This window comes from Podarcis gaigeae, assembly GCF_964106915.1.
Source record: "Podarcis gaigeae genome assembly, chromosome: 1".
In the NCBI taxonomy this organism is placed as follows: Eukaryota; Metazoa; Chordata; class Lepidosauria; order Squamata; family Lacertidae; genus Podarcis; species Podarcis gaigeae.
In genome coordinates this window covers 83,145,154-83,167,531 of record NC_139678.1, presented here as the reverse complement: position 1 = coordinate 83,167,531, position 22,378 = coordinate 83,145,154, and the positions used below count along the sequence as shown (strand labels likewise).

At 41.5% G+C, this 22,378-nt stretch overlaps 3 protein-coding genes and 1 pseudogene across 4 annotated transcripts; 1 reads left to right on the top strand and 3 right to left on the bottom strand.

Annotated features, from left to right (window-relative positions):
• Positions 1 to 5,318: 5,318 nt before the first annotated feature.
• LOC310826557 (olfactory receptor 5F1-like) lies at positions 5,319 to 6,259 on the bottom strand (annotated as a pseudogene). The gene has a single exon. The product of its transcript is annotated as an olfactory receptor 5F1-like (transcript).
• A 3,922-nt stretch (positions 6,260 to 10,181) lies between these two features.
• Positions 10,182 to 11,126, bottom strand: LOC310826545 (olfactory receptor 5F1-like; the record flags this gene model as incomplete). The annotated part of the gene is made up of 1 exon (XM_083701623.1): positions 10,182 to 11,126. One exon carries the CDS (start codon positions 11,124 to 11,126, stop codon positions 10,182 to 10,184), a length of 945 nt encoding a protein of 314 aa, XP_083557749.1.
• Positions 11,127 to 11,383: 257 nt separating this feature from the next.
• Positions 11,384 to 15,509, bottom strand: LOC310852296 (olfactory receptor 5AP2-like; the record flags this gene model as incomplete). Its single annotated transcript, XM_083755626.1, has 2 exons — positions 11,384 to 11,473; positions 14,601 to 15,509. The coding sequence occupies 2 exons, from the start codon at positions 15,507 to 15,509 to the stop codon at positions 11,384 to 11,386; spliced, it is 999 nt and encodes a 332-aa protein (XP_083611752.1).
• Positions 15,510 to 19,090: 3,581 nt separating this feature from the next.
• On the top strand, positions 19,091 to 20,017 carry LOC310826756 (olfactory receptor 5L1-like; the record flags this gene model as incomplete). Its single annotated transcript, XM_083702047.1, has 1 exon — positions 19,091 to 20,017. The coding sequence occupies one exon, from the start codon at positions 19,091 to 19,093 to the stop codon at positions 20,015 to 20,017; it is 927 nt and encodes a 308-aa protein (XP_083558173.1).
• Between the last annotated feature and the right edge of the window lie 2,361 nt (positions 20,018 to 22,378).

Here is a 22,378-nt window from a genome sequence, read left to right as displayed (position 1 = left end):
CTGTTATCCATGCTTACTTACCTGGGACTAAGCCACATTGCATTCAGCTGGAAATACTTCAGGGTAGACTTGTATGGGATTTTGTTCTTAATAACTTAATAACTAAATAAGACATACAGAGCTATATATTTTAGTGCTTTAGCCTATAGTTGTCACTTTGTTCTAGGAAGGACTATGCAGGCTTACCAGGGGGCTGCCACTTGCACATCTTCTGCTCGAGGGAGAACTCTTATGTTTGTGTCTGGTTTAAAGACAGTGCTGCCATTATACAGAATAAGGCAGCCATGAAAAGTAAAGTGGGAAAAAGCTGCTAAGCAAAAGGGAGCTCTGCGTACCCAGTGAGGGTTAGAATCTAACCGAGGAGATAGCTGATCTGGTCAGAGAAGTTTCCTTGTACTAGAATGGCTTTAGCTGACCCCTTAAGCTGACCCCTTCTTCGGCATCCAAAACGAATGAGCTAGGCTACCACTAGGTGATGGTGCCTTCCAGACTAATAGGGGGGCCTTTCATTCACTTGTGCTCACCTAGCTGCTAGAGAGCAAAACAATAGTCTGGTGGGTGGGTGTGAACTGAGCTGGAAGCAGGCTGGAAGCTGGAGAAACAGAGACATGCTGGAACTGTGCTATATCCAAAGCTGGGACTGATAGACAAACAAGATCTGTTGGGGTGTTAATGCTGTGAGCCCCTCCATCTTATACTCAGGTTATATACTGTATGTTTCTAAATGAAGCTAGATATCCTACATGCACCACAGAAATAAACCCTGGTTTGATTACACCTGTTTTGAGGCCAAGAGAGCCTTGCAACATGCTTACAAAGCTGCCCTGACCACTAAAAATTCTGCTAGACAGCAAGCCTATCTTGCTGTCTGTGCCCTGAAAAAAGAGTAGAAAGACCTAATAATCCACCAAAAGGACGCCTATACCAGAAAATGTTTCTGGAATTAAATAGTGTGGCAAAAGCAAAAGATCAGACACTATTCCGGAAATTGGTAGCTTCTGGCACCCATAAGGCTATTTCCCCCTTAACCTCGCAAATTCCCCCTAACCTTTAGGGCTCATTCTTCCAATCTTTGCATTAGGACGCTGAACCTCCATTATGGAATTATAATATAGAACAACTGGCTAAATGGCCGCCAGTTCCAGTAACTGAAGTGAAATCATATATAAACCAACTGAAAATGGCCAAAGCCCCAGGCCCAAAAGGCATTATGCCAGAAATGATAAAAGCACAGGCGGATTGGTGGGCACCTTTCTTAGATATCCTCTTTACTTACATAGATGACACTGGTCGCATCCCAAGGGAATGGGGAACAGCCATAATTGTCCCATTCTATAAAAAGGGTAATAGAGGGGACCCAGCAAATTACATTCCGATCAGCTTATTAAGTGTGATTAGTAAACTCTACTCAAAGCACCTCCTTAATAAGTTTACAGAATGGCTAGAGAATGAAGATAGCCTGGCAATAGAACAAGCGGGCTTTAGACCTGGAAGGTCCATGATAGATCACTGTCTAACGTTGCAACATCTCATCAATAAATACAAATCAGGAGGGCAGGCCTCACTATATGCTGCTTTCGATACAGTCTCCAGAACCAGACTCTGGGACAGACTACAGGGTACCACTATAGATAGAAGGCTTCCTAATTCAGGCACTGCACACAAACAGGGCTCTTAGAGTCAGGTGTAGCTGCCTAGGACATCTAACAGACCCCATTAAAACCTTCAAGGGAGTCTGGCAAGGGTGCCTTTTGGCCCCTCTACTATTCAATTTCTATTTAAATAATTTAGGATCTGCACTCAATGACTTAGAACTCCACTCTTTGAAGCTCACAAATCGGCATATTTCAGTCCTGTTATATGCTGATGATGCGGTAATTTTATTTAGAACCCCCATTGGGCTCAAAAGAGCACCAGGAAAGCTTACAGCATACTGTGAAACTGAATGTCTCAAAATCAACTATCAAAAGACCAAGATACTCACTTTTGGGGGAAAACCAAAGTTTAGAAGCTGGGAACTTTGAGGCCATAAATTAGAACAAGTCACAAATTATAAGTATCTAGGAATGGTGGTACGGGCCTCAGGAACAAACTTCACATAAACTTCATCAGCAGCTCAGCTGGAAAAAAATGCAAACTGCATTCTTAATTTTTTTAGAGCACAAGGGGGCTTTTTCGTCCCTGCGTCACTAAAATTATACAAGGCCAAAACGTTGACACAGCTCCTTTATGGATCCTTTCTGGGCCCACCTTCCTCTGCTTTCTCCCCTCTTGAGAGAGTTCAGTCTAAACTCCTTAGAGCTCTCCTACAAGTCCCCAGATGTGTTTCAAATGCATGGGTTAGACTAGAAATGGGGATGATGAGAGTGGAGGCTTATATCTCCCTAACATCAATTTACAAATGGCTGACATTGAATCTGCTTCCCCGAGGAATAGCCCCACTGATCCTCTGCGACCAGTTCCAGTCAGGCTGGCTGACAGCAGTCCTGAACACCCTTCAGACACTGGGTTTTGCCCCTTAAGCCCTTCTAAGTCTGGGGTTGGGCCAGGCAAAAGCTATGGTCAGGCAAAGAATCACAGACACCGAGAGACAACAGGACTGCTCAAGGTGCCCTGACTGTAAAATTGGAGAAATCAAGAGATATATAGTTGTACCGGCAGCATATCTCTTCTTTCTCGTATCCAAAAATGCTAGAAGGGCCTTTACACTCACCAGAAGCTTGGCTCTGCCCTCGCTGGTCCTGGAAGAAGCCTTTTAAAAAAGTCCCATATGCTCAGAGACTTTGCGCCTGTTCATTGGGGGATATAGGAAGCCCAGAGCACTTGTTCTTTAGATGTCCCTTTTATGAAGAGGCACGTTGTAAAACCATTGATCCCCTACTGATGGGGCTCGCTGAGCTACTGGAAAAATAAAAAAATCGACCTTTTCCTGTTAGGCAAAGATCATAAGACGACCCGGATGGTCGCCAGATTCTGTGTACAGATCTGTAGGCTCAGACCATCCCCTGACTCAAACTAGTTCATGAAGAAAATCCCCAAATTTGGTTTCATGCGTGACTCTGGGTCATATCTATGCGGTAGCTGATCTTAAAGTTTTAAGTGTCTATATGCTTAGCACATTTATAAATTTTAAATTTATTGTGGTACATTGTTTTAACAGTTTCTTTTATTTCTGGAATTGTACCCCAAGTGTGTTTTATAAGCTAGTCTCCGACCGTAATAAATTATCTATCTATCATGCACCACAGTCTTCGCTGAGCTTCATTCCAAGGAAAACGAACCCTGAAAAATTGCTGGAAACCCTAAAATCTCCCACCACGTGGAGATTGGGTCTGCCTGGAACAGTATTTTTTTGGAGGATGATTCCATCTGATACCTTCACTGAAGTCCTCCCATTTCAAATATATACACTGTTCACTCCCCCCCCACATCTCACATTATAACTACCCAAATGCCCCATTCACATCAAGCAGTATTCACCCATCCCTAAAAACACACAACCCATTCTCTCATGCACACACCCTTTCATATATATGCGTGTCTGTACCACACAGAGAGAGAGACAAACATGCACACAAAGCCACCATTCATATCCCCAGTTGGAAGCACTGTAAAAGGGCAATAATGATAGAACACATGTAACTTGATGGGATCAGAAATTACCTACCTGTATGACTATGAAGAAAGTCACTTGACATTGGAAGTGCCCCACAACCAACCTTCAGAAGTGTTTTCTTTCTGTGACTCAGTGATTGAGCTACAATGTACATTTAAGTACTCAATAAAGTTATCGTCCTAGTAAGCAAAGAGTGTGTGACTGATTTCATTCAGGGTCAGGTCTACCCCATCTGCTGAGGTTAACAAAAGAACTATATCTTTCTGCCACTGTGTCTTAAATTCCTTTTGCAAGTATACATATGGGAACAAATATTTTTATACTAATTAGAGCATACATTATTTTTTTTATCAGGGAATTTAATCTCCAAGGAATAAGAAAGATCCGGAGACTCAGAAGTTTTCATTTCCATATTATTGGACCAGCTAAAAGGTAGACCATTAACAGACACAACTTTATGCTAAGGTAAACAAAAGAACTATATCTTTCTGCCACTGTGCCTTAAATTCCTTTTGCAAGTATACATATGGGAACAAACATTTTTATACTAATTAGAGCATACATTATTTTTTTTATCAGGGAATTTAATCTCCAAGGAATAAGAAAAATCCAGAGACTCAGAAGTTGTTATTTCCATATTATTGGACGAGGTAAAAGGTAGACCATTAACAGACACAACTTTATTCACTGAGCTTGCAAGCAACACAGACCACATTACCAAGGCAAGGATGAACTCAGCTCAGCTACTTCTCCACATAGTATAAACTCTTTCCATATCCCTTTAGCCCTCCAGATAAATGCTTGTAGTACCACGTGAGGTATGAAACCAACCACCCTAGTTCTTTAGATTCTTTCACAAATGTATATTCTATCTTTCTGAACATTAGGGCACTTCTGTACAGCCAGCTGAGAAAAGTCTGTGTACTTCCTCCAAGATCATTAAAATGGCCAACCAAGATTGCTTCTGTCCTTCCTTGATTACATTTCAATTGATTTTCTTCCAAAACTATGAAAAGTTTAGAATTTGCAGTGCCTCGCCAGAATTGAATAGTGGAATCAATAAGTAAGAGCTGGTCTGCCTGGAACAAACTACAGGTGACTTCTACAGGTAGATGCCAAAAGAATGGGAAACAAGATACAACCATTCAGTGCCTACCTGTCAATGGTCATATTTTAGGGAAACAGTACCCAGCACCATCTTGTATTTCAAGAAGTAGCATAACCACATAGAACAATGTTTTTTTCTTCTTCCCCAAAACCTTCTTACCCTTATGGTCGAGAAGGATTCTACACTGGGTGTGGATGAAGGAAATTAGAGTCCAAAGAAATCTGGAGGCCCCCAGGTTTCCCACCCATTTTAATCAATTTGGGAACACATGTATTCAGCTCTACCATCATTTTTGCATTGCTTCTTTCTTGCAAATTTTGAGGGCCTCTTTTTGAGCAGTGTTTTCTAATAGCTCAATGCTCATTGTATCAGGGTGAATACTTGACTATCAACTCCAAATATAATGGGGATCCATATGTTCTCTAAAATGTTTGAAAATACAGTATGGCAAAGAACATAGACAGTTCTGTTGCATTACAGATATGTTTAAATGAAGAACATGCTTAAATACTTTACATAACAAGGCTAGAGGACTTGAATAAAATCCAACATGTTATCGAACTGATTTGACTGTCAGTCTGTTGATATAGTATTTTATAGTAAGTGTGAAAATGCATTCTTATCCATCACTCTCTTCATTGCCTCCTTCACCTCCTTGTTCCTCAGACTGTAGATTAAGGGGTTGAGCATTGGGATGACAAAGGCATAAAACATTGACACAACTTTATTCTGATCCTCTGAATAGTTGGAACTAGGTTGCAAATATATAAACAGGCCAGTTCCATAGAATATGATCACAGCAATCAGGTGGGAGATGCAGGTGGAAAAGGCTTTCTTCAGCCCTTGGCTGACTTCATCTGGAGCACCGTGAAAAGGATGTACAGGTAAGAACTCAGGATTATCAAGAGAGAGCCTAACATATTGATTCCAGCACACATGAAAACTAGTGCTTCAGCTATGGATGTATCAGAACATGAGAGCTTGAGTAGTGGGGGGATCTCACAGAAGAAATGGTTGATTTCATTAGACTGGCAAAAAGACAAAGTACCTACCAAAGTGGTATGAATGATTGAGTTCAAGAAGCCGGCTGTGAATGCTCCCCCAGCCATCTTGACGCATCGGGTGTGTGACATGATTGATGTGTACAACAAAGGGTTGCAGATGGCCACATAGCGGTCATAAGCCATTAGCCCAAAAAGCATGAACTCTGTACTTGCCAGAGCAACAAAGAAATACAGTTGGATTATGCAACCCAGGAAAGAAATGGTTCTCCTCTCCGATAGGAAATTGCTTAAGGCTTTGGGGGTGATGTTGGAAGAATAGCAAAAATCTAAGAAAGCCAGATTACTGAGGAAAAAGTACATGGGGGTGTGCAGCTGAGAGTCCATTCTGATCAGCAAAATCATCCCTAGGTTGCCCACCACAGTGATAACATAGATCAGCAGCAACAATGTGAAGATGGGAATCTTCAGTTCCGGTACATCTGCAAATCCCACAAAGATAAATTCAGACACACTTGTATTTTCTGTGGACATTTTTGTAGCTGATTTACTCCTGCTATTTTTTATTTCGAATGAACATGGATCTTTATATGATTTCAGTTGGAGGAGAGAATGGATTCAGCTGGGAAGAGCAAATGATAGACCTTCAGTAGTCATAACCAAAAAAGTCTGGCTGTACTAAGTAAAGGGCATTTCTTGGGTGGTCAGTATGTACCAACTGCTTGTGTGCCTTACCTTGTAGTGCATGATTTTGCTTTTTCTTCTCAATCTGCAGATATAAAATAAAATAAGCCACATCTTAACGTCTAGGGATATTGCAAGCAATATTTCTATAATTTAACAAATATCATTTTGGAACCTTCCATTGCTTAAACAAGTTTCTTTTCAATTTTCTTGAAAATCCATTATCTATCTTTAAAATTTACAGTAATGACCACTCCCCACTTAAAACAGGGGGGCGCCCTTTGCGTGGACGCGTGCAGCCCCTAGATCTGGAGCGGCCCCAACAGCATAGACTTGGCTTTGCCTTCCCCCAGGTGGGATACCTGGAGGTCTCCGCCTACCTCAGTCAGTTGTCCAATCCCACCTGGGGGAAGTGTTGCCAAGGAGACCAGGCCAGGTAGGGGAGGGATTACTTGCCCACACAATAGAGGGAGGATCTTACCTGGTAATCCTCACTTGGCTCCAGAGCTTCTCCCACCCTACCCACCCTCAGTTAGTGTTATTTTGCAGGTTAACTTTTCTTCACAGGTTTCGCAGGTTAATTTTTCTTCACAGGTATGCGGGCGCTGCTACGTTAAGGTCGCTGTTAAAGGGCCGGAAAGGAATTTCCCTGCATTGGCAGGTTTCGCCTTTCCTGGAGCAAAACGTCACAACTTTGGCAGTATCAGGCCTTGGGCAGAATCCTTTAGTCCACCTTCCTCTTTGCAGAGGCGATACCAGGGTTCCCCATTAAAGGGGTTTTTGAAGGGAGGCTTTGGCCGTATGCCGAAAGGTCGTCATTGCTCTCCCCTGCGGAGGCGTAACGGGGGTGGCTATCTCTGCTTGAACATATGTTCTCCAGAGCCGGCCCATCCCCCCCCACACTGGATAACCCTGATGCTCCTTAGGTCCCCGGCTGGGGACTGGGGAGGGAGAACGCCCAATGCCTGAGCCAAGGTCTACCCACATTTGAAATTTAATAAAGTTGTGGCCAATTTAATCCCATAGCACATTGTCTTGAGTCGTTATTCCACGTGACGGGGGGACCGCGCGGGATCTGGGGACTCCGCCTTTTCACGCAATATTTTGCTGTATGAATTTGCATCTGCTTTCTTTTCATTTTCAGGTTTGAGAATTTAAGATGCAATTCTCATATATGGACTATGCAGGCTTACCAGGGGGCTGCCACTTGCACATCTTCTGCTCGAGGGAGAACTCTTATGTTTGTGTCTGGTTTAAAGACAGCCCTGCCATTAGACAGAGTAAGGCAGCCATGAAAAGTAAAGTGGGAAACAGCCGCTAAGCATCAGGGAGCTCTGCGTACCCAGTGAGGGTTAGAATCTAACTGAGGAGATAGCTGATCTAGTCAGAGAAGTTTCCTTGTAATAGAATGGCTTTAGCTGACCCCTTAAGCTGACCCCTTCTTCGGCATCCAAAACGAATGAGCTAGGCTACCACTAGGTGACAGTGCCTTCCAGACTAATAGGGGGGCCTTTCATTCACTTGTGCTCACCTAGCTGCTAGAGAGGAAAACAATAGTCTGGTGGGTGGGTGTGTACTGAGCTAGAAGCAGGCTGGGAGCTGGAGAAACAGAGACATGCTGGAACTGTGCTATATCCAAAGCTGGGATTGATAGACAAACAATATCTGTTGGGGTGTTAATGCTGTGAGCCCCTCCATCTTATGCTCAGGTTATATACTGTTTGTGTCTAAATGAAACTAGATATCCTACATGCACCACAGTCTTCACTGAGCTTCATTCCAAGGAAAAAGAACCCTGAAAAATTGCTGGAACCCCTAAAATCTCCCACCATGTGGAGATTTGGACTGCCTGGAACAGTATTAAAATTTCTTTGGAGGATGTTTCCATCTGATACCTTCACTGAAGTCCTCCCATTTCACATATATACACTGTTCACTCCCCTCCCCCACATCTCACACTCTAACTACCCAAATGCCCCATTCACATCAAGCAGTATTCACCCATCCCTAAAAATACGCAACCCATTCTCTCATGCACACACTCTTTCATATATATGTGTGTGTTCACCGCACACAGAGAAAGTATACACACACACTCACACACATTCACCATTCATATCCCCAGTCAGAAGCACTGTAAAAGCGCAATAATGATACAACACATGTAACTTGATGGGATCAGAAACTACCTACCTGTATGACTACGAAGAAAATCACTTGACAGTGAAAGTGCCCCACCACCAACCTTCAGAAGTGTTTTCTTTCTGCGACTCAGTGATTTAGCTACAATGTACCTTTAAGTAATCAATAAAGTTATCGTCCTAGTAAGCAAAGAGTGTGTGACTGATTTCATTCAGGGTCAGGTCTATCCCATCCGCTGAGGTTAACAAAAGAACTATATCTTTCTGCCACTGTGCCTTAAATTCCTCTTGCAAGCATTCCTATGGGAACAAACATTTTCATACTAATTGGAGCATACACTGTTTATCAGGGAACCTGATCTCCAAGGATTAAGAAAGATCCAGAGCCTCAGAAGTTGCCATTAACTTATTTATTCATTTATTTTCTATACCACTCTATATTTTTAAGAAAAATCTCAAAGTGGTTTACAGCAAATTAAATCTATAAAACATAAATAAAGCTAACTGAAGAAAGTCAAATATAGAGTATACAGTCAAAGCAGCATAATATAAAACTAAAATATTTTCTTAAAGATTTCTAAAAGGTAGATCATTAACAGATACAACTTTTTTGATTGGGCTTGCAAGCAACACAGACCACATTTCCAGGGCAGGGATAAACTCAGCTCAGCTGCTTCTCCCGATAGCATAAACTCTTTCACCCTCCCTTTAGCCCTGTAGATAAAACCTTCTAATACCACGTGAAGTATGAAACAAACCACCCTAGTTCTTTAGATTCTTTCAGAAATGTATATTCTATCTTTTTGAATATAAGTACACCTCTGTACACAGAGTTGAGAAAAGTCTGTGTACTTCCTCCAAGATCAGTAAAATGGCCAACCAAGATTACTTCTGTCCTACCTTGATTACATTTCAATTGATTTTCTTCCAAAAGTAGAAAATTTAAAAATTTGCAATGCCTTCCCAGGATTGAATTGTGGAAGCAATAAGTAAGAGCTTGGTGTCATCAGCATTGTGATGACATCCCACCCCCAAACTATAGCTAACTTCTTCAGGTAGATGTCAAAAGCATGGGAGAGAAGATGGAACCATTCAGAGTCAAAGGTCACATTTTAGCGGAACAGTACCCAGACCACCTTGTACTTCAGGAAGCAGCATAACCACACAGAAAAATGTTGTGTCCCCCCCAAAAAAACTTCTTACCGTTGCGGTCCAGAAGGATTAGATGCTGGGTGTGGATGAAGGAAATCAGAGTCCAAAGAAATCTGGAGGACCCCAGGTTTTCCACCGATTTTAGTCTAATTTGGGAACAAATGCATTCAGCTCTACTGCCATTGCTGCATTGCTCTTTTTTTTGCAAATTTTGAGGGCCTCTTTTTGGGGTGTGTTTTCTAATAGCTCAATGCTCATTGTATCAGGGTGGATACCTGGCAATCTTCTCCAAATACAATGTGGAGCCATATGTTCTCTAAAATGTTAAAAATTATGGCAAAGAACATAGACATTTCTGTTGCATTACTGATATGTTTAAATGAAGAACATGCTTAAGTACTTTACATAACAAGGCTAGAGGACTTGAATAAAATCTAACATGCAATCTAATTAATTCGACAGTCTGTTGATATAGTATTTTATAGTAAATGTGAAAATGCATTCTTATCCATCACTCTCTTCATTGCCTCCTTCACCTCCTTGTTCCTCAGACTGTAAATTAAGGGGTTGAGCATTGGGATGACAAAGGAATAGAACATTGACACAACTTTATTCTGATCCTCTGAATAGTTGGAACTTGGTTGTAAATAGACATATATAGTCGTTCCATAGAATATGATCACAGCAATCAGATGGGAGATGCAGGTGGAAAAGGCTTTCTTGCGGCCCTTGGCTGACTTCATCTGGAGCACCGTGAAAAGGATGTACAGGTAAGAACTCAGGATTATCAAGAGAGAGCCTAACATATTGATTCCAGCACACATGAAAACTAGTGTTTCAGCTATGGATGTATCAGAACATGAGAGCTTGAGTAGTGGGGGGATCTCACAGAAGAAATGGTTGATTTCATTAGACTGGCAAAAAGACAAAGTACCTACCAAAGTGGTATGAATGATTGAGTTCAAGAAGCCGGCTGTGAATGCTCCGCCAGCCATCTTGACACATCGGGTGTGTGACATGATTGAAGTGTACAACAAAGGGTTGCAGATGGCCACATAGCGGTCATAAGCCATCAGCCCAAAAAGCATGATCTCTGTACCTACCAGAGCAACAAAGAAATACAGTTGGATGAAGCAACCCACGAAAGAAATGTTTCTCTTCTCTGATAGTAAAGTTCTTAAAGCTTTGGGGGTGATGTTGGAAGAATAGCAAAAATCTAAGAAAGCCAGATTACTGAGGAAAAAGTACATGGGGGTGTGCAGCTGAGAGTCCATTCTGATCAGCAAAATCATCCCTAGGTTGCCCACCACAGTGATAATATAGATCAGCAGCAACAATGTGAAGATGGGAATCTTCAGTTCTGGTACATCTGCAAATCCCACAAAAATAAATTCAGACACAACACTGGTATTTTCCGTAGACATTTTTGTAGCTGATTTATTCCTGCTATAGTTATGGTGAATGAACATGGATCTTTGTGTACCTTCAGATGGGGAAGAAAGTGAAGTCTGCAGAGTCGTGCTCTTCCTATTTTGACATTTTGCTCTGTGAAGAGTTCATTTGACTTCTCCACCCCCTTGTCAGATATTAAGGGTTTGCGTGGACGGAGGCAGTTGGACATAGAGTGTGCTGATATATCTTCAGAAGTCATAACCCCAAATGTCAGAATGTATCACTGTACTTAATAATGAGTATTTTTGTGATTACCAATTCCTACAGGGTACTTGTGCGCCATAGCTTGTAGAGCATGAATTTCTTCTTTATCCTCAATCTGCAAATATAAAAAAAATTATCATAATACCTAGTGATATTACAAAGAATAGTTATATATTTTAACAAATGTTACTCCCATAGTTCATTAGCGGATACATTTTAGGGGAAATCTATTTTTTTTTCTTCATTTGCACTAATATCTAGTTTTGTGAATATGCATCTTTTTAAAAATCATTTTCAGATTAGATCATTTAATATGCAACTGTCATCTTTTAAAAATGCTTTGAAGCTGCAATCCTATGCCTTATTACTTTGAAGTAATCCCCAAATCATTCAGTAGGCGTTACTTCAGGGTAAACAGGCATCAGATTGTGGTACGGATTTAAGTCAATGTTTTAAGAATCACACAGCTATATATTTTAGTGCTTTATACTACTATTCTCACACTGGTCCAGGATGTCCAAAGCAGGCATGAAATTCTGCTAGTCTCACTGAGTTAAGATCCAGCAAGTTTGCGGGGAAGGTGCCATGGGAGAGGTCAGAGTCTGCTTCTTTTATGTTTCTGACCTATCAGATACCCCATTCACAAGTAGTATTCATCTTCGCCTACACACGCACACAAACACCATTCTCTCATGTACACACCCTTTCATATATATATACATTCACACACAGATCCCCACAAATACACTCAGCCACCATTTCTATCCCCAGTCATACGCACTGTCCGAGGGCAGTAAGGAGACAACTCATCTGATCTGTTGTGATCATGTACTATCTACCTACCTTAATTAATGTGAAGAAAGTTACTTGACAGTGGAAGTGCCTCACTGCCAGACTTCAGTACCATATCGTTTCTGTGGTTTGGTGATTTTATCGTAATGTAAATAAGTCCTCAAGTAAATAATTATCACAGCAGCTATAGAGTGTGCTGCTGATCTCACTGAAGCCAGTTGGCAGTCAGCTGAGGTTGGCAAAAGAGCTATATCTTTCTTCCCCTGTGCCTTAAATTCCTTTTGCCTTTAAATCCCTTTTGCATGTATTAATATGGGAACAAACACTGTTATACTAATTGGAAAGATATACTGTTTACTAATGTGAGGGACTTGATCTCAGAGGAGTAAGAAAGACCCAGAGATGCAGAAGTTGTCATTCCCATATTTACTGAACCAGCTAGAAGATAGACCATGAGGCAACTCCTTATCAATACCCACAACTTTATTGATCAGGTTTACAAGCAACACAGACCATATTTCCAAGGCAGAGATAAATCACTCAACATTATATCAGGATAAGTGCCAGGACCAAGAATGGTCTCACTTTCAGGGTTAGTAAGCTTCATACAGATAACTGAGCTCAGCAGCTTCCCCACATTAGACGAGAGACAGGATGGAACCCTTCAGTGGCTCCCTGTCAAAGGACACAGTTTAAAGCCACAGCTCCCCAGCACCATTTTGTAGGACCTTTATTCCAGGAAGAACTTTAACTAACGTAACTTTTTTTGTCTTGAGGGGAACAGTCCAGAGTCTTCTCCAAAAATAAAAACAATTCATTTGATCTCTAAAATTATACATAATGTGATCGGAAGCATGGATACTTCTGTTAGATTACTGATACGTTTAAATGAAGGACGTGCTTAAGGACTTTACATAACAAGGCTAGAGCACTTGAATAAAATCCACAGTTAAATCTAACTGAGAGGCAGAAGAAAGAATTCATCCTCAGCTAGTGGACCTATTTACCTAAAAGTACTACCCAAAGCTTCATGTTGATAAATTAGCTTACTGAATGCTGACATAGCATAGTGGCTGAGTGACTGGGTTATAAATCGGGAACTCCCCTTCAGGAATACATTTCTACCATCATCTCACTAGGTCTGGGGTGAGGAACTGGAGCTGCCCAGCGGGCTTCCTTCTCACCTCTCCCATTCCCCATGGGCCAAGCTTGACAGGAAGGTGGTGTCCATGTGTCAATCACACAGTGCTAGGACAACTAGGTGACTGTCAGGACTTACAAAGTGCTATAAGCAAAGTCATGGAAGGTCTGATTTTCAGCTGACCAGGTAGACTTATGCAAGCTGCTCTCCCTCAGTCCACAATGTGGGTTAATAATACCAATTTACCTTACTGGGATTTTGTATAGATTACAGCAAAGCAACACATAAAAAGTTCATTAACATGTCCTTCATTTATATAACCTGCTCTATATATGCAATTTTCTTTTGTTATACTGGCGTTTGTCCTTAAGGTTAACCGGAGTATGAGACTTAATACTGAAGCTGGGCTTCTTACAACTTTGGTGCTCATCCCAAAAGGCAGAGGTTATCATTAACTACACAATAACCTAAAGATGGGAAAGAGCAACCACTCATTAATTGCCTGCTTCACATAGCACTATGAAACCTGACTGGTGTGATTTAATCCATTTTAATCTGTCAAGATAAATTGTACAGGACTAAAAGCATTCCAGTGCAATTACTCTGGGAACCTTAATTGTAGAAAAGGCAGTAAAGGTCAAACTCACTTATGTGAAACACACCATCAGAAAAAGAAGCAGACTCCTTTCCCCATCATACCAAAGGCCTTACACAGCTCATATTTGTCCTTTCAGTTTGAGACATCAGCAGCAGACTCTCAAAAGAAACAGAGCAGAGTTGGGGATGTGGTTATTATGGCACTCAAATGTGGATTCCCCCCTCCCTTCTACTTCCTCTTTGCACAGAGGTGACATCTAACTTTATCAAAAAGTATAAAAGACCAATGTATTGCACATCATGCAAGTGGAATAGATGATTCTGTACAATACAAGCCAACAAAAATCACACAGAGATTCCTGTACCAAGTCAAGAACAGGGCAGGAACGTATTTCTTAAAGAGGGCAGCATTTCCAACATATTATGTGATGGCAGATCCTGTGGGAATTCCCCACTTGTGGACCACCTGTGGCCCTATAGATGTTGTTGGACTCCAGTTCCCATCAGCCCTAGCCAACGTGGTTCATGGTCAAAGACAATGGGAGCTGGAGTCCAGCAACATTTGGAGGCTCACAGCTTCCCCACCTCTTCCCTGAGACCACCAGACATTTGGTTAGCCATGCTGCCTGGCTCTTGCATCAGAAAAATGTATGACACCCCCCCCCATCTTACTGTGCAGTTTTAGTCACCAAGAAAGGAATCTGCCTCTCACTTTTATGAGGGCATCTTTCACCTCCTTGTTCCTCATGCTGTAGATGAGAGGGTTCAACATGGGGATTGTAACTGAGTATAGAACAGAAACCACCTTGTCCTGATCTAGGGAATAGCTTGAGCTGGGCCGTGAATACATGAAGAGGGAACTCCCATAGTACAAAGCAACAGAGGCCAAATGGGAGGCACAGGTGGAGAAGGCTTTGTGCCTCCCTTCCATTGTCCGGATCCTCAAGATAGTGGTGAGGACAGACAAGTACGATGCTAGAATGATAACAGTGGTGACTATGATGTTGAACCCAACAACTGCAAAAAGCAGCATCTCATTGAAATGTGTGTCTGAGCAGGCCAGAGTTAGGAGTGGAGGCCCGTCACAGAAAAAATGGTTGATCCTACGAGAATGGCAGAATGGCAGGCGAAAGATGGAAATGGTGTGTGTGGCTGAGCTAATCACGCCAGCAGCGTACGCCCCAGCCACTAGCCCTATGCAAAGCTTATGAGACATCACAACCGCGTACAGCAGAGGGTTACAAACAGCAACATAACGGTCATAGGCCATGGCAGCTAGCAGGTAGCACTCAGTGGTAGCACAAGCTGCAAAGAAGAAGAGCTGAATGGTGCATCCAGAGAAAGAAATGGATTTGCTGTTTGCTAAAGAATTCATCAAGGTCTTGGGGACAATTGTAGTAGAATAGCACACATCTAGGAACGAAAGATGGCTAAGGAAAAAGTACATGGGTGTGTGGAGCTGAAGGTCCATCCTGATTAACACAATCATGCCGAGATTCCCAGCCACAGTGAAAATATAAATGGCAAAGAAGAGCACAAAGCACAACACCTGGAGCTCATGCTGATCTGTAAATCCTAAAAGGATGAAGTCTGTTCCCGAAGAGCCATTTCCCTCAGACATTCCTTCAATGCTGTTCTCACAGTCTTTGTCTGTCTCTGTCACTTGATGGCATTGGAGCTGGAAGAAAAAATACCGTATTTTATTTTAGTTGGCTGCTAATGCTGTAATAGTCTACAAGGTCAACTCCTTTGTGTCCAAGCTTGGAATCATCTCCAACTCATCTCCTTCCTTCTCCTATATCCAAGCCATTTCCAAATCCTGCCATTCTCGTCCATATTTCAAATCCTACCTTTTCTCCACATCTCCTGGCAAAACCTTTAGCCGTGTCTTTGACACCCCCTAGTTTGAGTATTAAAACATATATTTACTGGTTAATATATACATTAAACTTTTGGCAGAAAAAAACATCTTCATCAATTTAGAATGTTTCTGATTTGCTTTCTATTTCCATGTCTTTAAATATTTTCGCTGCTATTTTATGCTCCACTTGAGGCTTCTCGCCATTCATATCCAAATGCACAAATATCACCATCAAGCGATATATCATCATATACATATAAAACTTTTGGAATAAGATATTTCTAAGAAAGGAAACAAGATCAGATTTTTAAATTTTAACTGGACCTTTAAGAGGCATGAAAATGGCTCCTCAGCAAGCTCTCAGCATTGTTTATTGTATGAAACCACGAGTCACTGGAAATACTTGTTTCTCTCCCTAAGAGTGCCTATACCGTGGCCTCACCCCAAGGGCACAATGATTCTGAATTTGTTTGTTTCTTTTCCAAGTTGTTGCTGCACTTGGACTTTGTTTTTCTGCGGTAGGTTGGAAGATGAAAGCACAAGAGGATTTTTGTCTTAGGGGAAAATCTCCTTGAAACGATCCAGAACTTAACTCATTAGTTCATATGACAGCCCTGCATCTTTGCACACAGGTCCTGGTATTAGGTCATTGGTGTAGCATGTGGTACACAAGACTGCTATGGTGCCACATATTATTCCTATCTACTGTATGTCCTACATTGAAGAATAAGTTATCCTTGATGATGAACTGCCACATAAACAAGTTTAATTAATTAGTTTTATAAGCTTAACTTTTCTCCATTGGCATAAGGAGCTCCTTAAGACTGCAACTTAGGCTGTGTTCAGACTCCCATTCACTGTGTACTCAACCGCATTTCCAGTGCTGGACATGTTCACATGACATTACCCAAAATACACATGTATCTAGTACTTTCTTATACAATGCTACTATTTGATGCATTGTTTCTCAAACCAGCTTCACACCAATTGGAGTCCTTAAGCTATCCTAATTGGTTTGCTAAAGTGCTCTGTGAAGCACTTTGCCCTCCATTTAAATGCAGCTGCAGCATGGTTTAATAGAGGAGTGGATATTTTGCCCTCCATGTCTGCCTCTTCATAGGGCTGGGGGTAGATAACCAGGTATAGCACCACTCTGACTTTCCACACAATTACAGCTGTGTGCAGTGGAATGCCTAAATAGAGCTATACAAGCCCAACAGAAGATAGCCAAAGTTTAATTCAGTTTCGACATTTATTCGCATGAGCTGCAGCTTGCCTATGCTGTACAGTAATACCTCTGCAAATGTCCGCCTTGTCTAGCGTCCATTCCAGCAAACGTCTGCGGCAAAACCGGAAGTACCAGAACGGGTTACTTCCGGGTTTGCCGCTCAAGCATGCGCAGAAGCGCTAAATTGTGCTTCGCACATGCACAGAAGCACAAACTGCTCCGTGCGTGTGCGCAGATGCATTGCTTTGCCCTGTGTCCTTTTCGGCTAGCGGCCAGGACTCCAGGACAGATCCTGGCCGCAAAACGAGGTATGACTGTACTTCACTTTACAGTCGTACCTTGCTTTGCGAGTTGAATGTTTTGGCTCCTGAATGCCGCAAACCTGGAAGTGAGTGTTCCGGTTTGCGAACGTTCTTTGGAACCCAAATGTCCAATGGGGCTTCCGCAGCTCCTGCTTGCAGCCAATTGGAAGCCGCGCCTTGGTTTCCAAACATTTTGGAAGTCGAACGGACTTCTGGAACAGATTCTGTTTGACTTCCAAGGTATCACTGTCCTGAGAACCCATGTTCAAAGAATCTCTAGGTTTCATTAGAAAATAGACCGCCCAACGCTCTGGTCCTGTAAGTCAGGGGCAAGAGTGGAACCTGGGGCTGGTGGAGCAAGGAATGGTATCAGTATTATTTGTTCCTTTAAAGATAACTGTGCATTTTAATAATCAGTGCTTTTTTCTGGGGGGGACTCAGGGGTACGCATACCCCGAAACATTTCAATGTGAGTAGGAAAATGAGAGTAGCCTTAAACATATTTTTAAAAGAAAAAAAAAGCACAGATAATAATAATACAACTGATACAGCGGGGTTTTTTCAGTACTGGCATCTCTTTTTGTTGTTGTTAAAAAGTGTGGCACTTGCTATAACAACTTCATGGTGAGTACCAGCACCCATTTTTTTCTAGAAAAAAAGCATTGCAACTAAAGTTTTGTCATAATGTTTCTTTTCTCCAAGATGGGGAATTCTCAGATTGCTCCAGAGATTAAACCCCAAAGGCCATAAAAGTGAATGAAAAACAGCTCCCACACACACAAGTAGCATTTGCTTTTGAATTCAAGGAAGAGCATCTTCTCTCTTCCTTCACGGCTTCCCATGATAAGGATCAGACAGGTAAGAAGGGCAGGAACAAAGTTAGGATTGGTCCCAGAAAATTTTGGCCACTGCAACTAAAAACAGTTCTCAGCAGAACTGGAACCCTCTCTTTTCTTCCAGGATCCTTCAGAGGCAAAGACCTTCCCTTCAGTATTAACTCTCCCAATAGCCACATAGCTTTTCATAAACTTTACCCCAGATTTAGACAACTGGCGGGAGATTTTCCTTCTCCTTTCACATTCTGTGCTCACTATAACACTAGCTATGTAACCTGGAAGCAACTTCATGTACCCATTTCTAATTTGATCAGTAAATAAATGTTGTAAAGACTTCAATAGGTCCATCCCTTGGTTGTCTAGTAAGATTTGTGAAAAATACACCTTTCCCATAGTCAGCATTCTAATAGTTTTTAATACTGATATTAAATTGACCTGTTTCATAAATATTTTTGCACACAGTATTTTTTCCAGCTGAGTTTTCTTCTAGAATGATATTTTTAATCACATGCTAAAAACATGAGAAACAAAAGCATCCTTTGAAGTAAAAATAAATAAAAAATGTAGTGAGTGGACTTTGAATTTAATATGCTTCTTGCATTTTATTTCTTTGTTAATTAAATTTATATGCTATCCTTCCTCACACAGGACAGCAAATAAGAAATGATAAAACAACAAAAACATATCCACGTATGAATATAGAATATTTCATAGTGATGAACCTTTAGATTAATCTGGTTCCCTTTCAAACCAATTACAGGATCATTTAAGTCATCCAGATCTCTCTATCCAGCTCACAAGGCTCTACCCAGACCATGCACAGAGGTGTCAACATGAAGCCTTTACTGCGGCACGCTTCATTGGCAAAATAATATGTCAACAGATAATCTTGTTCAAAGCTGATTTTTGAGTCAACAGTCTTGTATCCACTACCATCTTCCCCAATTCTTAGCGATAAAGCATGATCTCAAAGGAATGGAGAAAGGAAATTACACTTTGGTATCAGAGTTCATTCTCCTGGGCTTCACAGACCACCCAGAGCTGCAGATCCTCCTCTTTATGGTGTTTCTCACAATCTATGTTGTCACCTTGGTGGGGAATTTTGGCATCATCCTCCTAATCCGGCTTGAAGTGCGACTCCACACTCCCATGTACTTCTTCCTCAGTCACCTGTCCTTTATTGACATTTGTTATTCTTCATCCATCACACCCAAATTGCTCGTTGACATCATATCTGAGGCCAAAGGAATTTCTTTCTCTGCTTGTGCAGTACAGATGTACCTCTTTGTTAATTTAGTGGTGGCTGAATCTTACCTCTTGGCTGTGATGGCATATGATCGCTACGTGGCCATTTGTAATCCCTTGCTGTACACCGTGGCCATGTCTAGAAAGCTCTGCACCCAACTGGTAGCTCTTTCTTACATGTGTGGCATGGTTTGTGCCCTAGTTCACACTTGTTCTGCTTTTAGGCTAATTTTCTGTGGGCCAAATGTCATCCATCACTTCTATTGTGACATTTCCCCAGTGTTAGCTATATCCTGCTCTGACAACAGCATCAATAAGATGTTACTTTTCATTTTTGCTACCTTTGTGGAGACTAGCACCATAGTGATCATTCTCATGTCCTACATTTTCATTATTATATCTGTATCCAGGATTCGCACCAATGAAGGAAAATACAAAGCCTTCTCCACTTGTGCCTCTCACTTCACAGCCATCACTATATTCCATGCTACCATTCTCCTCATATATTGCCAGCCAAATGCTAGCCATTCTTTGGAAAGAGACAGAATTGCTTCTGTATTCTACACAATAGTGATCCCCATGTTAAATCCCCTGATTTACAGCCTGAGGAACAAGGAAGTGAAAGGTGCCTTCAAAAGGCTGATGCCCCTCAGGTAGCATGTGGATCTAGGGAAGAGGAGCCCTCCCACCTTAGGTCCCCAATGTTGTTGAACAACAGTGGCTAGCATGGCCAAGGGTCATGGATGCTGGGAGTTGTAGTTGAACAGCATCTAGTGACCCAAGACTAGGAAAGTGCTAAATTCTAGGACTCCTTCTTGTTTGCTGTTCTGGTGACCAGCTGCAGTTGCAACATAGACAAAGTTATTCCTTATGGTCATATGTTCATAAAAAGTGTTCTTTGCAAGAAATGGGGTAATCCATTTCTGGAAGAGGGTCTAGAAGATGCATGCATACAACAAATATTGAGATCTATACCATATTTTCCAAGGATAGCTGGATATATCTATATATGTATTCATTTTAGAACATTGCAAAATAAAAGCAGAAATATGAATCAAACTTAGAATGGGAACAGTATTTATTTAGGAACCATTGTTCCACATTTAAAAATATGGTAGATTTTGATGACCACCTTTATATTATGAGGTTGAAGAAGGCTTATTTGATTAGGAAGTGGAGTAGCACCAAAACTGCAGAAAGCCGTGAAGGCATGCACAATACTTTATGCAACTTTGGCAAAGGTTACATTCTGGAAGTTTGCACACAAAGTACTGTGATGTCAGGAAGACCTCAGGAACCACCCCTGCATGATTATACCAACCTCTGGGGCTGTGGGAGGCTTGCAAGGCCATCCAAGATCTCGCAGGAGCTTTCCACAGCCTTCCAGAGGCCTTGAGGGTCCTCCTCAGAGCCCAGTAAGCAGGTTAAAGTCTTAAAAGTCTTTCCAGTGTGAAAAGACTTTGTAAGCCCTCCACCTTGCTTACCGGAGCCTGGAAAGAGTGTGTGAGATCTCAAATGTCCTGTTCTGACTGTTTCCCTCCTGTTCTCCATTTATTTTCCTGCCACACGTGCAAAACCACCACTGTAAATGATGCATAAGTCACAGGTCTATTGTATTGCCTGAATGTGTCTGGGCTGAAGACTGTTCAGAACTGTACAAAAGCAGATGCTTTTTCTGGGCAGCTTCTTCCACGGCAGGGGGGGTGGGGGGTGGGCGTCTCTCCAGAAGTTCATCTCAAAATCACAATTAATATTGGGGAAAATTTTGGAGGGCAGAAAAAAATATCATGAAAGTTGTTCCCATTTCTGTTGTAAAAGGTATCATGGAAACTCTATTCAGTAGGTAACATTTCTCAGTGCAAGCTACTCTACAGATTATGACACTTGCTACATACAATATTTGAAGCCCATTTTCAAGTGACTTCTACATTGTGATCAATGATCATACAAGAATGGTGTAGGTAGAATGAAAGTGTGGCTCTAGATCTCATGCAGCTTGGCCAAAGAAAATCTGCCTCCAGTGGCTGAAGAAATTATTAATGGGTTTACCCTGAGTTAGACAAACACAGAATACAACCCAATCATGAGAACGTTTCATGGATATTAATTGATGTTTTTTATTGTTCTATTTTCCTTGCATGAGGTTCTAAATAATAGAAAGGCAGAATCATACCCCTAAAGATTCAGTATTCCCTTGACATTGCTTGCATACCTTTGGTTTTAATTGCTGCAGACAAATAAATAAATACACACACACACATCTATAGAGGAAAATAAGCAGCTATAGCAAGGAATTTAGTTAGACACACACATCTTATTTCCCTCTCAAATGAGCTTGTTAGGTTGATTCTCCCAGGGACAGATTATGCAGCATTTATTTTCCTGACCCATGTAGCCCTTTTGATGTAGATCTAGCCATGATTATCCATGGAATAGTCCCCGCTACCACCCAAACACATCAGGGCACATTAGTTTTTGCCATATTAAAATGCTGGTCAAATAAATGCTTTTATTGAACATCACGAGCATGTCTCTGACAGGGCAGAAGTCCAGTTCGCCGAGCGCTGTTAGTTGTCATTACACAAACTATAAATATTGTTATCATGTTCTCTCTCTCTACATATGGATTGTGTAATTTCCCTATCCATGCAACAAGCAGTTTTTAATAAGGCATACTGGATATTAGCTAAAAGCCCAATTACGACTTTATTTTAAAGTGGGCAATCAAGAAAGTTACAAGAATAAAGCAACAAAAGAAAAGAAAAGAAAAGAAAAGAAAAGAAAAGAAAAGAAAAGAAAAGAAAAGAAAAGAAAAGAAAAGAAAAGAGAGTGAGTCACCATGTCACCTCAACCTCTTGGCTTACCAGTCCTGCCTTAGCTCAATGTAGGAAAGCAATAGCAAGGCCGACACCAGGGGGTTGGCTCCACACACCCCCTTCTCACTTTCCTACCATGAGCTTGCTGTTGCAGTGTGTGCTCATACTAAAAGTTTATGCATTTGTTACCCATCCTTAGAAA